Raw genomic sequence first — 16,412 nt, forward strand, 5'->3', positions numbered from 1 at the left:
ACCCAGAGCCGGGCTTGTGGGGAGTGAAGTGAACATTTGAATGGGGCCTCCACCCCAAGGGGCTCCCATTTTCAAAAACTATTTGTGTAACTGAGTTACTTTTTGTAAACTAAACTAACATTACAGAAGAAAATAACTCTGTTATCAGTCATCAGAAATAATTTTCTTTGTAAACTCACTTACATGAATACGTTTTAAGAAACTAAACCTATTGTTACTTAGATTTTTTTTCTTTGTCGACATAATTTTCTTTGTAAATTATTTTTCTTAAGGAAAACCATTACTATGGTTATAATAGAAAATATATTTTTTAGTAAAATTTATGAAAAATATAAAGGGAATATAAATAAACTTTTTTCTGCTAAAACTTTGAATACAAATAAACTTGTAGTAAAAAAAATTAGATTAGGGCCCCCAAATCTTCAAGACCGGCTCTGTCCACACCATCTCAATTCCTCATGTCAAAGGGCTCCCTCCCGGTGCTGAGACCAACTTCGACGTACCATTTTTTTTGACCCATTTGCTTGCGGTTGCAATGAACCAAACCCGGCCCGAGGAAGAGACAATTCTGCGTACAAACAAACCGGATTTGGTTTTCTACGATTCCGCTGATTGGATACCTGAAATCGCTAAACCGGTCGGTGCTAAAACTGTTTGCTACAATACCTTCAGCGCTGCGTCAATAGCCCTAACTCTTGTCCCTGCTGAGGAGCGAGGGATCATTGATGGGAAGGAAATGTCAGCGGAGGAGTTAGCTAAACTGCCACTCGGTTACCCGTCTTCAAAAGTCGTCTTGCTTGTGCACGAAGCAAAAGCTTCATATGGAGGAGATACGAGGGCATTGGTTCTTTCTTCGATGGGAAAGTTACTGCGATGAGAAACTGCGATGGGATCGCTATAAGAACTTGCCGTGAGACGGAAGGCAAATTTCCTAGGATTAACTAATCTAGATTTAGGGTATAAAGTTGAGGAGTAGTAGGGTTTTTGAAATGTGAAATTTAGGATTCTAATAAATATATAAATAAATACTTAAAAAATAAAAAATAAAATTTTAAAAATAGTTTCAAACATAATTTTCGATTTCAAAAAGAAATTTTGAAAAACATTAAAAAAAAATCGAAAAAAAATTTCAAAAAAAGAAATTAATGAAAAAGTTCAAATTTGAAAATGTATAATTTGAAAACATAAAAAAAAAATTTATTTTTTTAGTTTTTTAGTTTTTTATTTTTTTTATTTTTATTCATTTAAATAACGATTTATTATATATAGAGATAACAAGGGTATAAGAGTCTTTTGTCACTTAATGAAGAAGATATTTTTGAAAATGTCTCTTTAGTGGTAGTAAAGATGAAAAGTGGTACCATGAAAGTGGTAAACATAAAATTTCCCAAAAAAAAAATACTTCTAACATTTGTTATTGGTATGAAGTATCCCACATCGTTTATATGGCTATTGGCACGATTTTACTTGAACATGATAGGTTCTATAAGCATACAGCTCGAGTTAGCCTTAGTCTTGGTGGAAGGAAGATCTAAGACTGCTAGATCAGAATGTGATGATCTATGGTTTGAGTTTTTGACAATATAGTTTTTGAATTAGTTCTTTTAAAATAAATAATTTCATTGGAATACATAAACTATTGAAAGTATGAAGTACAAGCTGTAAGTAACTTAACCCAAAGCATTTCCCATGATTTCTTCTGTTACTGACTTCATTTGTCCGTAGGTTCTGCTTCATTGATGATGCGAGAACAACTTTCTTTGAGAAGACGAGGGAAGAATGTATTTAGTGGAAACATATGTGGCCAGCATTTCGCATCCACAGCCGAAGCTGCCTTACAACACATTGGTCCAACATTATCAAACTTTCCCGTGAACACTGATTTGTAGATTTCAGTTACACAACCTTGAACACTGGTAAGTGATGACCAACATTTTGTGAGATCGACTGGAGAACCGGGATGAGAAACCCAAGGAATGGTAGGGACTTGATGAGGTGTGGTGTGTGTGAGAACAACTCCGTTGATACGAGAGCAACTATTCTTGAGAAGAGGACGAAAGAATGGATTGAACGGAATCATTTTTCGCCAACACTTATCATCCATATCCATAAACGCCTTGCAACACGCCTGGTTAATACCAAACTTACCAGTTACAGAAAACTTGTAGATGTCAATTACACAATCTTCAACACTGAAGAGAGATGACCAACATTTTGTGAGATCTATAGGGGAGCCAGGAAAGGAAGTAAATTGAGGTGTTACTTGCACGTCGGCCAAGCCCGGCTGCAATAGTATAGTGGCACATAGTGTCACCATCAGAATCATTGATACTAGAGCTTGGATCCTACCTTCTATGGTGTCTACTGTTTTTATGTTTTTTTGTGGAGGATATAGTTTCTTAACTGGAATGTTTTAAGGTATCTAAAGAAGCAAACAATTTATAGAGTAAAATACGAATGAGTAACCTAAATTGAGTCTGAGGGTTACAGTTTGAGAGTCAAAACGTAACAACATCGAATTAACACATGTACGTTTTACACTACAATAAGTCGTTGCAGCAAAAAACTTACAATAATACAAGTTGCAGGCATTTAATAATTTCAAAACTGTTATTGTGTATTTATAAAGGGTTATATAGATTTAGATTTTATAATGATTCTAGTGTTCTTCAATTAAAAGACACTTCAAAATTATGTTAAAATCTTTTGTTATTAGTTTATGAACTTGCAATAAGTAGTTAAAAGTTTATAACAATTTAAGTTATTGGAATCATCATTTTACAAAATCAACAAAAGTATTGGGTTGTTCAAAAAAATTGAGAGTAATGATTAAAGTTTGTTGTTATTAGTTTATTGATTTGGAACATGTTTATGAAAGTATTACATATTGCTCATGTATTCATTATAGTTAAAAAAATGTAATTGCTGCTAACAAAACACATTGTAAAAGTATCAAGATGCCCAGATATATAACGGTTTCTACTCTATAACTAGTGCATCGTAAATTTTGTGACCCAACTAAGATGCCAATTAAGGGTATGTTCAACCCAAATTTATTTTTCTTCTTTTATAATTTCTACTAAAATAGTGTAACTCTATTATAAAGTAAGTTTCGCTCCAATAATTGATTTTAAATAGATTTACTCTATTATATCTATTATAGAGGAGAATATAGAAAGGTATCACTTTTTCACTCCAAAAATGAATGAAAAAAATGATATTCTTCTATTTTTCTATTGTAGAATCAACTATTAGAACAAAACTTATTCTATAATAGAATTATAGAGGAAAAAATAAGTTTGGCTTGAAGATGGTAGAAAGACTCAAATCTAACTGTAGATGAAACGGTAAAAGACCAATGGAAAGTGGACAAAAATGTTGATCAAAAGCAAAAAGAAGAAGATCAACCAGTGGCCGAGAGAGAAGGAGCAAGGGTGGCAGATGCCCACTATGGAATATTCAAATCATTTTTTTTTATTTTTTTTATTTGAGAATTCTATGATTTAATGGTAAAATTTTTTACATGCCCCTTATGAATTTAAATTGAAATATTACATTGCCCCGGATAAAACTTTTTTCTTGCTCCACCACCGAGAGAGAGAGGCATAGGAAGAAACAGAATATGGAAAGGATAATAACAAACACAAATAATCATATTATAAAATATTTAAACTCTGTAGGTCGACAAAAGAAAAGATAAGCTTTGTAGAAGTTTATAGTTATCTTCAGTTAAAAATCTAATATTCTACAAAACTCTTCGGCCTTATTTTTTAAAGTAATTATAGAGAAATTTTCTAAGATATCCGCTTTTATGTTTTTCTCACAAAAATAGTGCTCAACGAAAAAAATGACCAAAATAAATTTTATTAAAGGGTAAAATGCAGTTTTACGCTAGGGTTAACTAATCTAGACTTAGGGTTTAGAGATAAGAGTTAGGGTTTTGTGGATATGGTTTCAAATTTTAAAAAAATTAAAAGAAATATTTAAAAAATTAAAATAAATGGGCTATTTTGGTCATTTTCTTTCTTAAAAGCTATTTTTGTGACAAAACTTAAAAATGACTATTTGAGAGAATTGTCTGTGATTAAATAATCAGTACTTTTTAATTTCAAAATACTGTTTACTTTTAAAAATCATCAAAATTATTTTAAAATCACAAACAAATAACAGCCCCTAAAATATTATGTAGTCGACGTAAGACAAAAATAGGGCCATTAATTAAAATGGGCTGAATCTTGAAAGCCCAAGGCACAATACATGAAGTCCGGTCTTGTCTTTTCGCCTGCTGACACGACACCACCTCGTGTTTGCACTTACCACTTACCCGGCAGCTATACTTGCCGACTCACTTTGAGCATGATTATTGGGGGTTCTTAGAGCAGTATTAATGGGGGTGCTTAGAGGGGGTAGCTTAGCATAAAATTAATATAATAGTGGGTGGGGCCCACACAAAAATTAAGCACCTGTACTTCTTCTGCCTAATTAAGCGCCGGGGTTAGCCCTGTTTCGCAGGCTCCACTGACACGTGGCGGCCCGCGATCGGTTCGTTTTTAATTTTTTTTTAAATTAGAGGAAAAACCAAAAAGAAAGAAAAAAAAAATAAGCACCCCAAATAGGGTGCTAGGGTTAAGGGTGCTTTTAGGGTGGGGTTCTTAGCAGAATATTAGAATCCGTCTCTTAATTTTTAACTAAAAAAGTTAAGAATCGGTTCTAAAATAAGAGTTTTAAGAGCCGGTTCTTAACTTTTTTAATTAAAAGTTAAGAGACGGGTTCTTATATTCCGCTAAGAACCCCATTTTATGAACTTCCAATAATCATGTTCTTAATCGGCTATCAGCCACCACCAGGAGGGACCCGCCAATCCTTGGTTCGTGTATTTATTTACACCGAAAACACGCAAACACATAGGAGAAAAAGTTTTTTTTTATATAGTAAAAGAAAGTTCAAAAAGGTACCAAAAAGCTAGGAGAGAAAAACAAATCAGTGGGCGATTTTGGATCCGATGGATCGTTAAGCATGAGCATTGTAATGTATCCGTGGTTGGTTAGCATTTGGTCACATTACTGCTTTTCTTCACCTCTCCAACAAGCCTGCAGAAAAAGGGTACGAGATCGTTTTCTTGCTCCCCAAGAAAGCTCTAGACCAGGTCAAACCTCTTAACCTCTACCCAAATCTCATCACTTTCCACACCCAGAGCCGGGCTTGTGGGGAGTGAAGTGAACATTTGAATGGGGCCTCCACCCCAAGGGGCTCCCATTTTCAAAAACTATTTGTGTAACTGAGTTACTTTTTGTAAACTAAACTAACATTACAGAAGAAAATAACTCTGTTATCAGTCATCAGAAATAATTTTCTTTGTAAACTCACTTACATGAATACGTTTTAAGAAACTAAACCTATTGTTACTTAGATTTTTTTTCTTTGTCGACATAATTTTCTTTGTAAATTATTTTTCTTAAGGAAAACCATTACTATGGTTATAATAGAAAATATATTTTTTAGTAAAATTTATGAAAAATATAAAGGGAATATAAATAAACTTTTTTCTGCTAAAACTTTGAATACAAATAAACTTGTAGTAAAAAAAATTAGATTAGGGCCCCCAAATCTTCAAGACCGGCTCTGTCCACACCATCTCAATTCCTCATGTCAAAGGGCTCCCTCCCGGTGCTGAGACCAACTTCGACGTACCATTTTTTTTGACCCATTTGCTTGCGGTTGCAATGAACCAAACCCGGCCCGAGGAAGAGACAATTCTGCGTACAAACAAACCGGATTTGGTTTTCTACGATTCCGCTGATTGGATACCTGAAATCGCTAAACCGGTCGGTGCTAAAACTGTTTGCTACAATACCTTCAGCGCTGCGTCAATAGCCCTAACTCTTGTCCCTGCTGAGGAGCGAGGGATCATTGATGGGAAGGAAATGTCAGCGGAGGAGTTAGCTAAACTGCCACTCGGTTACCCGTCTTCAAAAGTCGTCTTGCTTGTGCACGAAGCAAAAGCTTCATATGGAGGAGATACGAGGGCATTGGTTCTTTCTTCGATGGGAAAGTTACTGCGATGAGAAACTGCGATGGGATCGCTATAAGAACTTGCCGTGAGACGGAAGGCAAATTTCCTAGGATTAACTAATCTAGATTTAGGGTATAAAGTTGAGGAGTAGTAGGGTTTTTGAAATGTGAAATTTAGGATTCTAATAAATATATAAATAAATACTTAAAAAATAAAAAATAAAATTTTAAAAATAGTTTCAAACATAATTTTCGATTTCAAAAAGAAATTTTGAAAAACATTAAAAAAAAATCGAAAAAAAATTTCAAAAAAAGAAATTAATGAAAAAGTTCAAATTTGAAAATGTATAATTTGAAAACATAAAAAAAAATTTATTTTTTTAGTTTTTTAGTTTTTTATTTTTTTTATTTTTATTCATTTAAATAACGATTTATTATATATAGAGATAACAAGGGTATAAGAGTCTTTTGTCACTTAATGAAGAAGATATTTTTGAAAATGTCTCTTTAGTGGTAGTAAAGATGAAAAGTGGTACCATGAAAGTGGTAAACATAAAATTTCCCAAAAAAAAAATACTTCTAACATTTGTTATTGGTATGAAGTATCCCACATCGTTTATATGGCTATTGGCACGATTTTACTTGAACATGATAGGTTCTATAAGCATACAGCTCGAGTTAGCCTTAGTCTTGGTGGAAGGAAGATCTAAGACTGCTAGATCAGAATGTGATGATCTATGGTTTGAGTTTTTGACAATATAGTTTTTGAATTAGTTCTTTTAAAATAAATAATTTCATTGGAATACATAAACTATTGAAAGTATGAAGTACAAGCTGTAAGTAACTTAACCCAAAGCATTTCCCATGATTTCTTCTGTTACTGACTTCATTTGTCCGTAGGTTCTGCTTCATTGATGATGCGAGAACAACTTTCTTTGAGAAGACGAGGGAAGAATGTATTTAGTGGAAACATATGTGGCCAGCATTTCGCATCCACAGCCGAAGCTGCCTTACAACACATTGGTCCAACATTATCAAACTTTCCCGTGAACACTGATTTGTAGATTTCAGTTACACAACCTTGAACACTGGTAAGTGATGACCAACATTTTGTGAGATCGACTGGAGAACCGGGATGAGAAACCCAAGGAATGGTAGGGACTTGATGAGGTGTGGTGTGTGTGAGAACAACTCCGTTGATACGAGAGCAACTATTCTTGAGAAGAGGACGAAAGAATGGATTGAACGGAATCATTTTTCGCCAACACTTATCATCCATATCCATAAACGCCTTGCAACACGCCTGGTTAATACCAAACTTACCAGTTACAGAAAACTTGTAGATGTCAATTACACAATCTTCAACACTGAAGAGAGATGACCAACATTTTGTGAGATCTATAGGGGAGCCAGGAAAGGAAGTAAATTGAGGTGTTACTTGCACGTCGGCCAAGCCCGGCTGCAATAGTATAGTGGCACATAGTGTCACCATCAGAATCATTGATACTAGAGCTTGGATCCTACCTTCTATGGTGTCTACTGTTTTTATGTTTTTTTGTGGAGGATATAGTTTCTTAACTGGAATGTTTTAAGGTATCTAAAGAAGCAAACAATTTATAGAGTAAAATACGAATGAGTAACCTAAATTGAGTCTGAGGGTTACAGTTTGAGAGTCAAAACGTAACAACATCGAATTAACACATGTACGTTTTACACTACAATAAGTCGTTGCAGCAAAAAACTTACAATAATACAAGTTGCAGGCATTTAATAATTTCAAAACTGTTATTGTGTATTTATAAAGGGTTATATAGATTTAGATTTTATAATGATTCTAGTGTTCTTCAATTAAAAGACACTTCAAAATTATGTTAAAATCTTTTGTTATTAGTTTATGAACTTGCAATAAGTAGTTAAAAGTTTATAACAATTTAAGTTATTGGAATCATCATTTTACAAAATCAACAAAAGTATTGGGTTGTTCAAAAAAATTGAGAGTAATGATTAAAGTTTGTTGTTATTAGTTTATTGATTTGGAACATGTTTATGAAAGTATTACATATTGCTCATGTATTCATTATAGTTAAAAAAATGTAATTGCTGCTAACAAAACACATTGTAAAAGTATCAAGATGCCCAGATATATAACGGTTTCTACTCTATAACTAGTGCATCGTAAATTTTGTGACCCAACTAAGATGCCAATTAAGGGTATGTTCAACCCAAATTTATTTTTCTTCTTTTATAATTTCTACTAAAATAGTGTAACTCTATTATAAAGTAAGTTTCGCTCCAATAATTGATTTTAAATAGATTTACTCTATTATATCTATTATAGAGGAGAATATAGAAAGGTATCACTTTTTCACTCCAAAAATGAATGAAAAAAATGATATTCTTCTATTTTTCTATTGTAGAATCAACTATTAGAACAAAACTTATTCTATAATAGAATTATAGAGGAAAAAATAAGTTTGGCTTGAAGATGGTAGAAAGACTCAAATCTAACTGTAGATGAAACGGTAAAAGACCAATGGAAAGTGGACAAAAATGTTGATCAAAAGCAAAAAGAAGAAGATCAACCAGTGGCCGAGAGAGAAGGAGCAAGGGTGGCAGATGCCCACTATGGAATATTCAAATCATTTTTTTTATTTTTTTTATTTGAGAATTCTATGATTTAATGGTAAAATTTTTTACATGCCCCTTATGAATTTAAATTGAAATATTACATTGCCCCGGATAAAACTTTTTTCTTGCTCCACCACCGAGAGAGAGAGGCATAGGAAGAAACAGAATATGGAAAGGATAATAACAAACACAAATAATCATATTATAAAATATTTAAACTCTGTAGGTCGACAAAAGAAAAGATAAGCTTTGTAGAAGTTTATAGTTATCTTCAGTTAAAAATCTAATATTCTACAAAACTCTTCGGCCTTATTTTTTAAAGTAATTATAGAGAAATTTTCTAAGATATCCGCTTTTATGTTTTTCTCACAAAAATAGTGCTCAACGAAAAAAATGACCAAAATAAATTTTATTAAAGGGTAAAATGCAGTTTTACGCTAGGGTTAACTAATCTAGACTTAGGGTTTAGAGATAAGAGTTAGGGTTTTGTGGATATGGTTTCAAATTTTAAAAAAATTAAAAGAAATATTTAAAAAATTAAAATAAATGGGCTATTTTGGTCATTTTCTTTCTTAAAAGCTATTTTTGTGACAAAACTTAAAAATGACTATTTGAGAGAATTGTCTGTGATTAAATAATCAGTACTTTTTAATTTCAAAATACTGTTTACTTTTAAAAATCATCAAAATTATTTTAAAATCACAAACAAATAACAGCCCCTAAAATATTATGTAGTCGACGTAAGACAAAAATAGGGCCATTAATTAAAATGGGCTGAATCTTGAAAGCCCAAGGCACAATACATGAAGTCCGGTCTTGTCTTTTCGCCTGCTGACACGACACCACCTCGTGTTTGCACTTACCACTTACCCGGCAGCTATACTTGCCGACTCACTTTGAGCATGATTATTGGGGGTTCTTAGAGCAGTATTAATGGGGGTGCTTAGAGGGGGTAGCTTAGCATAAAATTAATATAATAGTGGGTGGGGCCCACACAAAAATTAAGCACCTGTACTTCTTCTGCCTAATTAAGCGCCGGGGTTAGCCCTGTTTCGCAGGCTCCACTGACACGTGGCGGCCCGCGATCGGTTCGTTTTTAATTTTTTTTTAAATTAGAGGAAAAACCAAAAAGAAAGAAAAAAAAATAAGCACCCCAAATAGGGTGCTAGGGTTAAGGGTGCTTTTAGGGTGGGGTTCTTAGCAGAATATTAGAATCCGTCTCTTAATTTTTAACTAAAAAAGTTAAGAATCGGTTCTAAAATAAGAGTTTTAAGAGCCGGTTCTTAACTTTTTTAATTAAAAGTTAAGAGACGGGTTCTTATATTCCGCTAAGAACCCCATTTTATGAACTTCCAATAATCATGTTCTTAATCGGCTATCAGCCACCACCAGGAGGGACCCGCCAATCCTTGGTTCGTGTATTTATTTACACCGAAAACACGCAAACACATAGGAGAAAAAGTTTTTTTTTATATAGTAAAAGAAAGTTCAAAAAGGTACCAAAAAGCTAGGAGAGAAAAACAAATCAGTGGGCGATTTTGGATCCGATGGATCGTTAAGCATGAGCATTGTAATGTATCCGTGGTTGGTTAGCATTTGGTCACATTACTGCTTTTCTTCACCTCTCCAACAAGCCTGCAGAAAAAGGGTACGAGATCGTTTTCTTGCTCCCCAAGAAAGCTCTAGACCAGGTCAAACCTCTTAACCTCTACCCAAATCTCATCACTTTCCACACCCAGAGCCGGGCTTGTGGGGAGTGAAGTGAACATTTGAATGGGGCCTCCACCCCAAGGGGCTCCCATTTTCAAAAACTATTTGTGTAACTGAGTTACTTTTTGTAAACTAAACTAACATTACAGAAGAAAATAACTCTGTTATCAGTCATCAGAAATAATTTTCTTTGTAAACTCACTTACATGAATACGTTTTAAGAAACTAAACCTATTGTTACTTAGATTTTTTTTCTTTGTCGACATAATTTTCTTTGTAAATTATTTTTCTTAAGGAAAACCATTACTATGGTTATAATAGAAAATATATTTTTTAGTAAAATTTATGAAAAATATAAAGGGAATATAAATAAACTTTTTTCTGCTAAAACTTTGAATACAAATAAACTTGTAGTAAAAAAAATTAGATTAGGGCCCCCAAATCTTCAAGACCGGCTCTGTCCACACCATCTCAATTCCTCATGTCAAAGGGCTCCCTCCCGGTGCTGAGACCAACTTCGACGTACCATTTTTTTTGACCCATTTGCTTGCGGTTGCAATGAACCAAACCCGGCCCGAGGAAGAGACAATTCTGCGTACAAACAAACCGGATTTGGTTTTCTACGATTCCGCTGATTGGATACCTGAAATCGCTAAACCGGTCGGTGCTAAAACTGTTTGCTACAATACCTTCAGCGCTGCGTCAATAGCCCTAACTCTTGTCCCTGCTGAGGAGCGAGGGATCATTGATGGGAAGGAAATGTCAGCGGAGGAGTTAGCTAAACTGCCACTCGGTTACCCGTCTTCAAAAGTCGTCTTGCTTGTGCACGAAGCAAAAGCTTCATATGGAGGAGATACGAGGGCATTGGTTCTTTCTTCGATGGGAAAGTTACTGCGATGAGAAACTGCGATGGGATCGCTATAAGAACTTGCCGTGAGACGGAAGGCAAATTTCCTAGGATTAACTAATCTAGATTTAGGGTATAAAGTTGAGGAGTAGTAGGGTTTTTGAAATGTGAAATTTAGGATTCTAATAAATATATAAATAAATACTTAAAAAATAAAAAATAAAATTTTAAAAATAGTTTCAAACATAATTTTCGATTTCAAAAAGAAATTTTGAAAAACATTAAAAAAAAATCGAAAAAAAATTTCAAAAAAAGAAATTAATGAAAAAGTTCAAATTTGAAAATGTATAATTTGAAAACATAAAAAAAAAATTTATTTTTTAGTTTTTTAGTTTTTTATTTTTTTTATTTTTATTCATTTAAATAACGATTTATTATATATAGAGATAACAAGGGTATAAGAGTCTTTTGTCACTTAATGAAGAAGATATTTTTGAAAATGTCTCTTTAGTGGTAGTAAAGATGAAAAGTGGTACCATGAAAGTGGTAAACATAAAATTTCCCAAAAAAAAATACTTCTAACATTTGTTATTGGTATGAAGTATCCCACATCGTTTATATGGCTATTGGCACGATTTTACTTGAACATGATAGGTTCTATAAGCATACAGCTCGAGTTAGCCTTAGTCTTGGTGGAAGGAAGATCTAAGACTGCTAGATCAGAATGTGATGATCTATGGTTTGAGTTTTTGACAATATAGTTTTTGAATTAGTTCTTTTAAAATAAATAATTTCATTGGAATACATAAACTATTGAAAGTATGAAGTACAAGCTGTAAGTAACTTAACCCAAAGCATTTCCCATGATTTCTTCTGTTACTGACTTCATTTGTCCGTAGGTTCTGCTTCATTGATGATGCGAGAACAACTTTCTTTGAGAAGACGAGGGAAGAATGTATTTAGTGGAAACATATGTGGCCAGCATTTCGCATCCACAGCCGAAGCTGCCTTACAACACATTGGTCCAACATTATCAAACTTTCCCGTGAACACTGATTTGTAGATTTCAGTTACACAACCTTGAACACTGGTAAGTGATGACCAACATTTTGTGAGATCGACTGGAGAACCGGGATGAGAAACCCAAGGAATGGTAGGGACTTGATGAGGTGTGGTGTGTGTGAGAACAACTCCGTTGATACGAGAGCAACTATTCTTGAGAAGAGGACGAAAGAATGGATTGAACGGAATCATTTTTCGCCAACACTTATCATCCATATCCATAAACGCCTTGCAACACGCCTGGTTAATACCAAACTTACCAGTTACAGAAAACTTGTAGATGTCAATTACACAATCTTCAACACTGAAGAGAGATGACCAACATTTTGTGAGATCTATAGGGGAGCCAGGAAAGGAAGTAAATTGAGGTGTTACTTGCACGTCGGCCAAGCCCGGCTGCAATAGTATAGTGGCACATAGTGTCACCATCAGAATCATTGATACTAGAGCTTGGATCCTACCTTCTATGGTGTCTACTGTTTTTATGTTTTTTTGTGGAGGATATAGTTTCTTAACTGGAATGTTTTAAGGTATCTAAAGAAGCAAACAATTTATAGAGTAAAATACGAATGAGTAACCTAAATTGAGTCTGAGGGTTACAGTTTGAGAGTCAAAACGTAACAACATCGAATTAACACATGTACGTTTTACACTACAATAAGTCGTTGCAGCAAAAAACTTACAATAATACAAGTTGCAGGCATTTAATAATTTCAAAACTGTTATTGTGTATTTATAAAGGGTTATATAGATTTAGATTTTATAATGATTCTAGTGTTCTTCAATTAAAAGACACTTCAAAATTATGTTAAAATCTTTTGTTATTAGTTTATGAACTTGCAATAAGTAGTTAAAAGTTTATAACAATTTAAGTTATTGGAATCATCATTTTACAAAATCAACAAAAGTATTGGGTTGTTCAAAAAAATTGAGAGTAATGATTAAAGTTTGTTGTTATTAGTTTATTGATTTGGAACATGTTTATGAAAGTATTACATATTGCTCATGTATTCATTATAGTTAAAAAAATGTAATTGCTGCTAACAAAACACATTGTAAAAGTATCAAGATGCCCAGATATATAACGGTTTCTACTCTATAACTAGTGCATCGTAAATTTTGTGACCCAACTAAGATGCCAATTAAGGGTATGTTCAACCCAAATTTATTTTTCTTCTTTTATAATTTCTACTAAAATAGTGTAACTCTATTATAAAGTAAGTTTCGCTCCAATAATTGATTTTAAATAGATTTACTCTATTATATCTATTATAGAGGAGAATATAGAAAGGTATCACTTTTTCACTCCAAAAATGAATGAAAAAAATGATATTCTTCTATTTTTCTATTGTAGAATCAACTATTAGAACAAAACTTATTCTATAATAGAATTATAGAGGAAAAAATAAGTTTGGCTTGAAGATGGTAGAAAGACTCAAATCTAACTGTAGATGAAACGGTAAAAGACCAATGGAAAGTGGACAAAAATGTTGATCAAAAGCAAAAAGAATAAAATGTGAAATTTAGGATTCTAATAAATATATAAATAAATACTTAAAAAATAAAAAAAATAAAATTTTAAAAATAGTTTCAAACATAATTTTCGATTTCAAAAAGAAATTTTGAAAAACATAAAAAAAAAATCGAAAAAAATTTCAAAAAAAGAAATTAATGAAAAAGTTCGAATTTGAAAATGTATAATTTGAAAACATAAAAAAAAAATTTATTTATTTTAGTTTTTTAGTTTTTTATTTTTTTTTATTTTTTATTCATTTAAATAACGATTTATTATATATAGAGATAACAAGGGTATAAGAATCTTTTGTCACTTAATGAAGAAGATATTTTTGAAAATGTCTCTTTAGTGGTAGTAAAGATGAAAAGTGGTAAACATAAAATTTCAAAAAAAAAAAAAATACTTCTAACATTTGTTATTGGTATGAAGTATCCCACATCGTTTATATGGCTATTGGCACGATTTTACTTGAACATGATAGGTTCTATAAGCATAGAGCTCGAGTTAGCCTTAGTCTTGGTGGAAGGAAGATCTAAGACTGCTAGATCAGAATGTGATGATCTATGGTTTGAGTTTTTGACAATATAGTTTTTGAATTAGTTCTTTTAAAATAGATAATTTCATTGGAATACATAAACTATTGAAAGTATGAAGTACAAGCTGTAAGTAACTAAACCCAAAGCATTTCCCATGATTTCTTCTGTTACTGACTTCATTTGTGCGTAGGTTCTACTTCATTGATGATGCGAGAACAACTTTCTTTGAGAAGACGAGGGAAGAATGTATTTAGTGGAAACATATGTGGCCAGCATTTCGCACCCACAGCCGAAGCTGCCTTACAACACATTGGTCCAACATTATCTAACTTTCCCGTGAACACTGATTTGTAGATTTCAGTTACACAACCTTGAACACTGGTAAGTGATGACCAACATTTTGTGAGATCGACTGGAGAACCGGGATGAGAAACCCCAGGAATGGTAGGGACTTGATGAGGTGTGGTGTGTGTGAGAACAACTCCGTCGATACGAGAGCAACTATTCTTGAGAAGAGGACGAAAGAATGGATTGAACGGAAACATTTTTGGCCAACACTTATCATCCATATCCATAAACGCCTTGCAACACGCCTGGTTAATACCAAACTTACCGGTTACAGAAAACTTGTAGATGTCAATTACACAATCTTCAACACTTAAGAGAGATGACCAACATTTTGTGAGATCTATAGGGGAGCCAGGAAAGGAAGTAAATTGAGGTGTTACTTGCACGTCGGCCAAGCCCGGCTGCAATAGTATAGTGGCACATAGTGTCACGATCAGAATCATTGATACTAGAGCTTGGATCCTACCTTCCATGGTGTCTACTGTTTTTATGTTTTTTTGTGGAGGATATAGTTTCTTAACTGGAATGTTTTAAGGTATCTAAAGAAGCAAACAATTTATAGGGTAAAATACGAATGAATAACCTAAATTGAGTCTGAGGGTTACAGTTTGAGAGTCAAAACCTAACAACATCGAATTAACACATGTACGTTTTACACTACAATAAGTCGTTGCAGCAAAAAACTTACAATAATACAAGTTGTAGGCATTTAATAATTTCAAAACTGTTATTGTGTATTTATAAAGGGTTATATAGATTTAGATTTTATAATGATTCTAGTGTTCTTCAATTAAAAGACACTTCAAAATCTATACTATACTAAAAGGAGAATATAAGCTCCTCTTAGAGTGTCCACGTAGGCACAAAAAATCGTCCAATCAGAGAGTCCGAAGTTGCCACGTCATCTCATTTATTTTTTCGTAAAAAATGAAAAACCAATGCAAAGAAAAGGATCGAACCCGGGTTAGAATGACATGAATATATGAGAGATACCACTAAGCCATTGAGACTTTCTTGGACACATATACAAGAATCACTAAATATGTAATCACACTCTTATGTACATTTACAATAATATGGATTCAACTTTCAAGACTCCAATACATTGTTTTGTAAAAAAAAATAAGTAAGTGACTAAGCTAATATATTCTTTGAAAGTGTGAGAACATTGACATATACCACAAAGAAATAGATTTTTGTTTTCGTGACAAAGTTAAGAATTTTGTAAAAGTAAGTTTAACATATAAATTTTCGTGACAAATATGAAAAATCAAAGATTTTTGTACAATTTTGACAAAACAACTCAAAACATAGTTCTCTAATGTCTTAATAAAATATTATTTAAGGGTGCAATAATTAAATATATCAATTCAATAAATTTTGTAATTTATAAACATTTGTTTAACCTATCGATTTCTTTTCATGAGAATCCAACTAAACAAGATAAAAAAATCAATTAGATTTATTTAATTACCATTTTATTCAATTTTGCTTAAATTCAAATTGTAATAATGTATCTTTTTGAAGTTACAAAAAAATAATGTTCTTTCTTTATTACACTAGCATTATATATAGATTTCATATACACAAATAAATATAATATAATAACATAAGCTTGCTTTCCCCGATTCATATGAATTTTGTTTAAGTTATCTACCAAAACAAATTAATTAAATCAATCAAATTGTTAGAATACAACAAATTAAAATATAATTTTATTTTAAATTAAATTATTTAAAAACTGATTTGATGG

General features: G+C 32.7%; 4 protein-coding genes across 4 annotated transcripts; all 4 read right to left on the reverse strand.

The window, feature by feature from the left end:
* Positions 1 to 1,309: 1,309 nt before the first annotated feature.
* Positions 1,310 to 3,778, reverse strand: LOC106393903. Its single transcript, XM_048756413.1, has one exon. The coding sequence runs from the start codon at positions 2,324 to 2,326 to the stop codon at positions 1,712 to 1,714; it is 615 nt and encodes a 204-aa protein (XP_048612370.1). The 5' UTR covers positions 2,327 to 3,778; the 3' UTR covers positions 1,310 to 1,711.
* Positions 3,779 to 6,496: 2,718 nt separating this feature from the next.
* On the reverse strand, positions 6,497 to 8,529 carry LOC106395135. Its single transcript, XM_048756414.1, has one exon. The coding sequence runs from the start codon at positions 7,511 to 7,513 to the stop codon at positions 6,899 to 6,901; it is 615 nt and encodes a 204-aa protein (XP_048612371.1). The 5' UTR covers positions 7,514 to 8,529; the 3' UTR covers positions 6,497 to 6,898.
* Positions 8,530 to 11,704: 3,175 nt separating this feature from the next.
* LOC125586373 lies at positions 11,705 to 13,611 on the reverse strand. Its single transcript, XM_048756415.1, has one exon. The coding sequence runs from the start codon at positions 12,695 to 12,697 to the stop codon at positions 12,083 to 12,085; it is 615 nt and encodes a 204-aa protein (XP_048612372.1). The 5' UTR covers positions 12,698 to 13,611; the 3' UTR covers positions 11,705 to 12,082.
* Positions 13,612 to 14,003: 392 nt separating this feature from the next.
* On the reverse strand, positions 14,004 to 15,864 carry LOC106395136. Its single transcript, XM_013835659.3, has one exon. The coding sequence runs from the start codon at positions 15,130 to 15,132 to the stop codon at positions 14,488 to 14,490; it is 645 nt and encodes a 214-aa protein (XP_013691113.2). The 5' UTR covers positions 15,133 to 15,864; the 3' UTR covers positions 14,004 to 14,487.
* Between the last annotated feature and the right edge of the window lie 548 nt (positions 15,865 to 16,412).

Source organism: Brassica napus, chromosome C4, assembly GCF_020379485.1.
Source record: "Brassica napus cultivar Da-Ae chromosome C4, Da-Ae, whole genome shotgun sequence".
In the NCBI taxonomy this organism is placed as follows: domain Eukaryota; kingdom Viridiplantae; phylum Streptophyta; class Magnoliopsida; order Brassicales; family Brassicaceae; genus Brassica; species Brassica napus.

Coding starts and splice junctions, on each gene's coding strand:
- LOC106393903 (XM_048756413.1), bottom strand. CDS start 2,326: ATGATTCTGATGGTGACACTATGTGCCACTATACTATTGCAGCCGGGC.
- LOC106395135 (XM_048756414.1), bottom strand. CDS start 7,513: ATGATTCTGATGGTGACACTATGTGCCACTATACTATTGCAGCCGGGC.
- LOC125586373 (XM_048756415.1), bottom strand. CDS start 12,697: ATGATTCTGATGGTGACACTATGTGCCACTATACTATTGCAGCCGGGC.
- LOC106395136 (XM_013835659.3), bottom strand. CDS start 15,132: ATGGAAGGTAGGATCCAAGCTCTAGTATCAATGATTCTGATCGTGACA.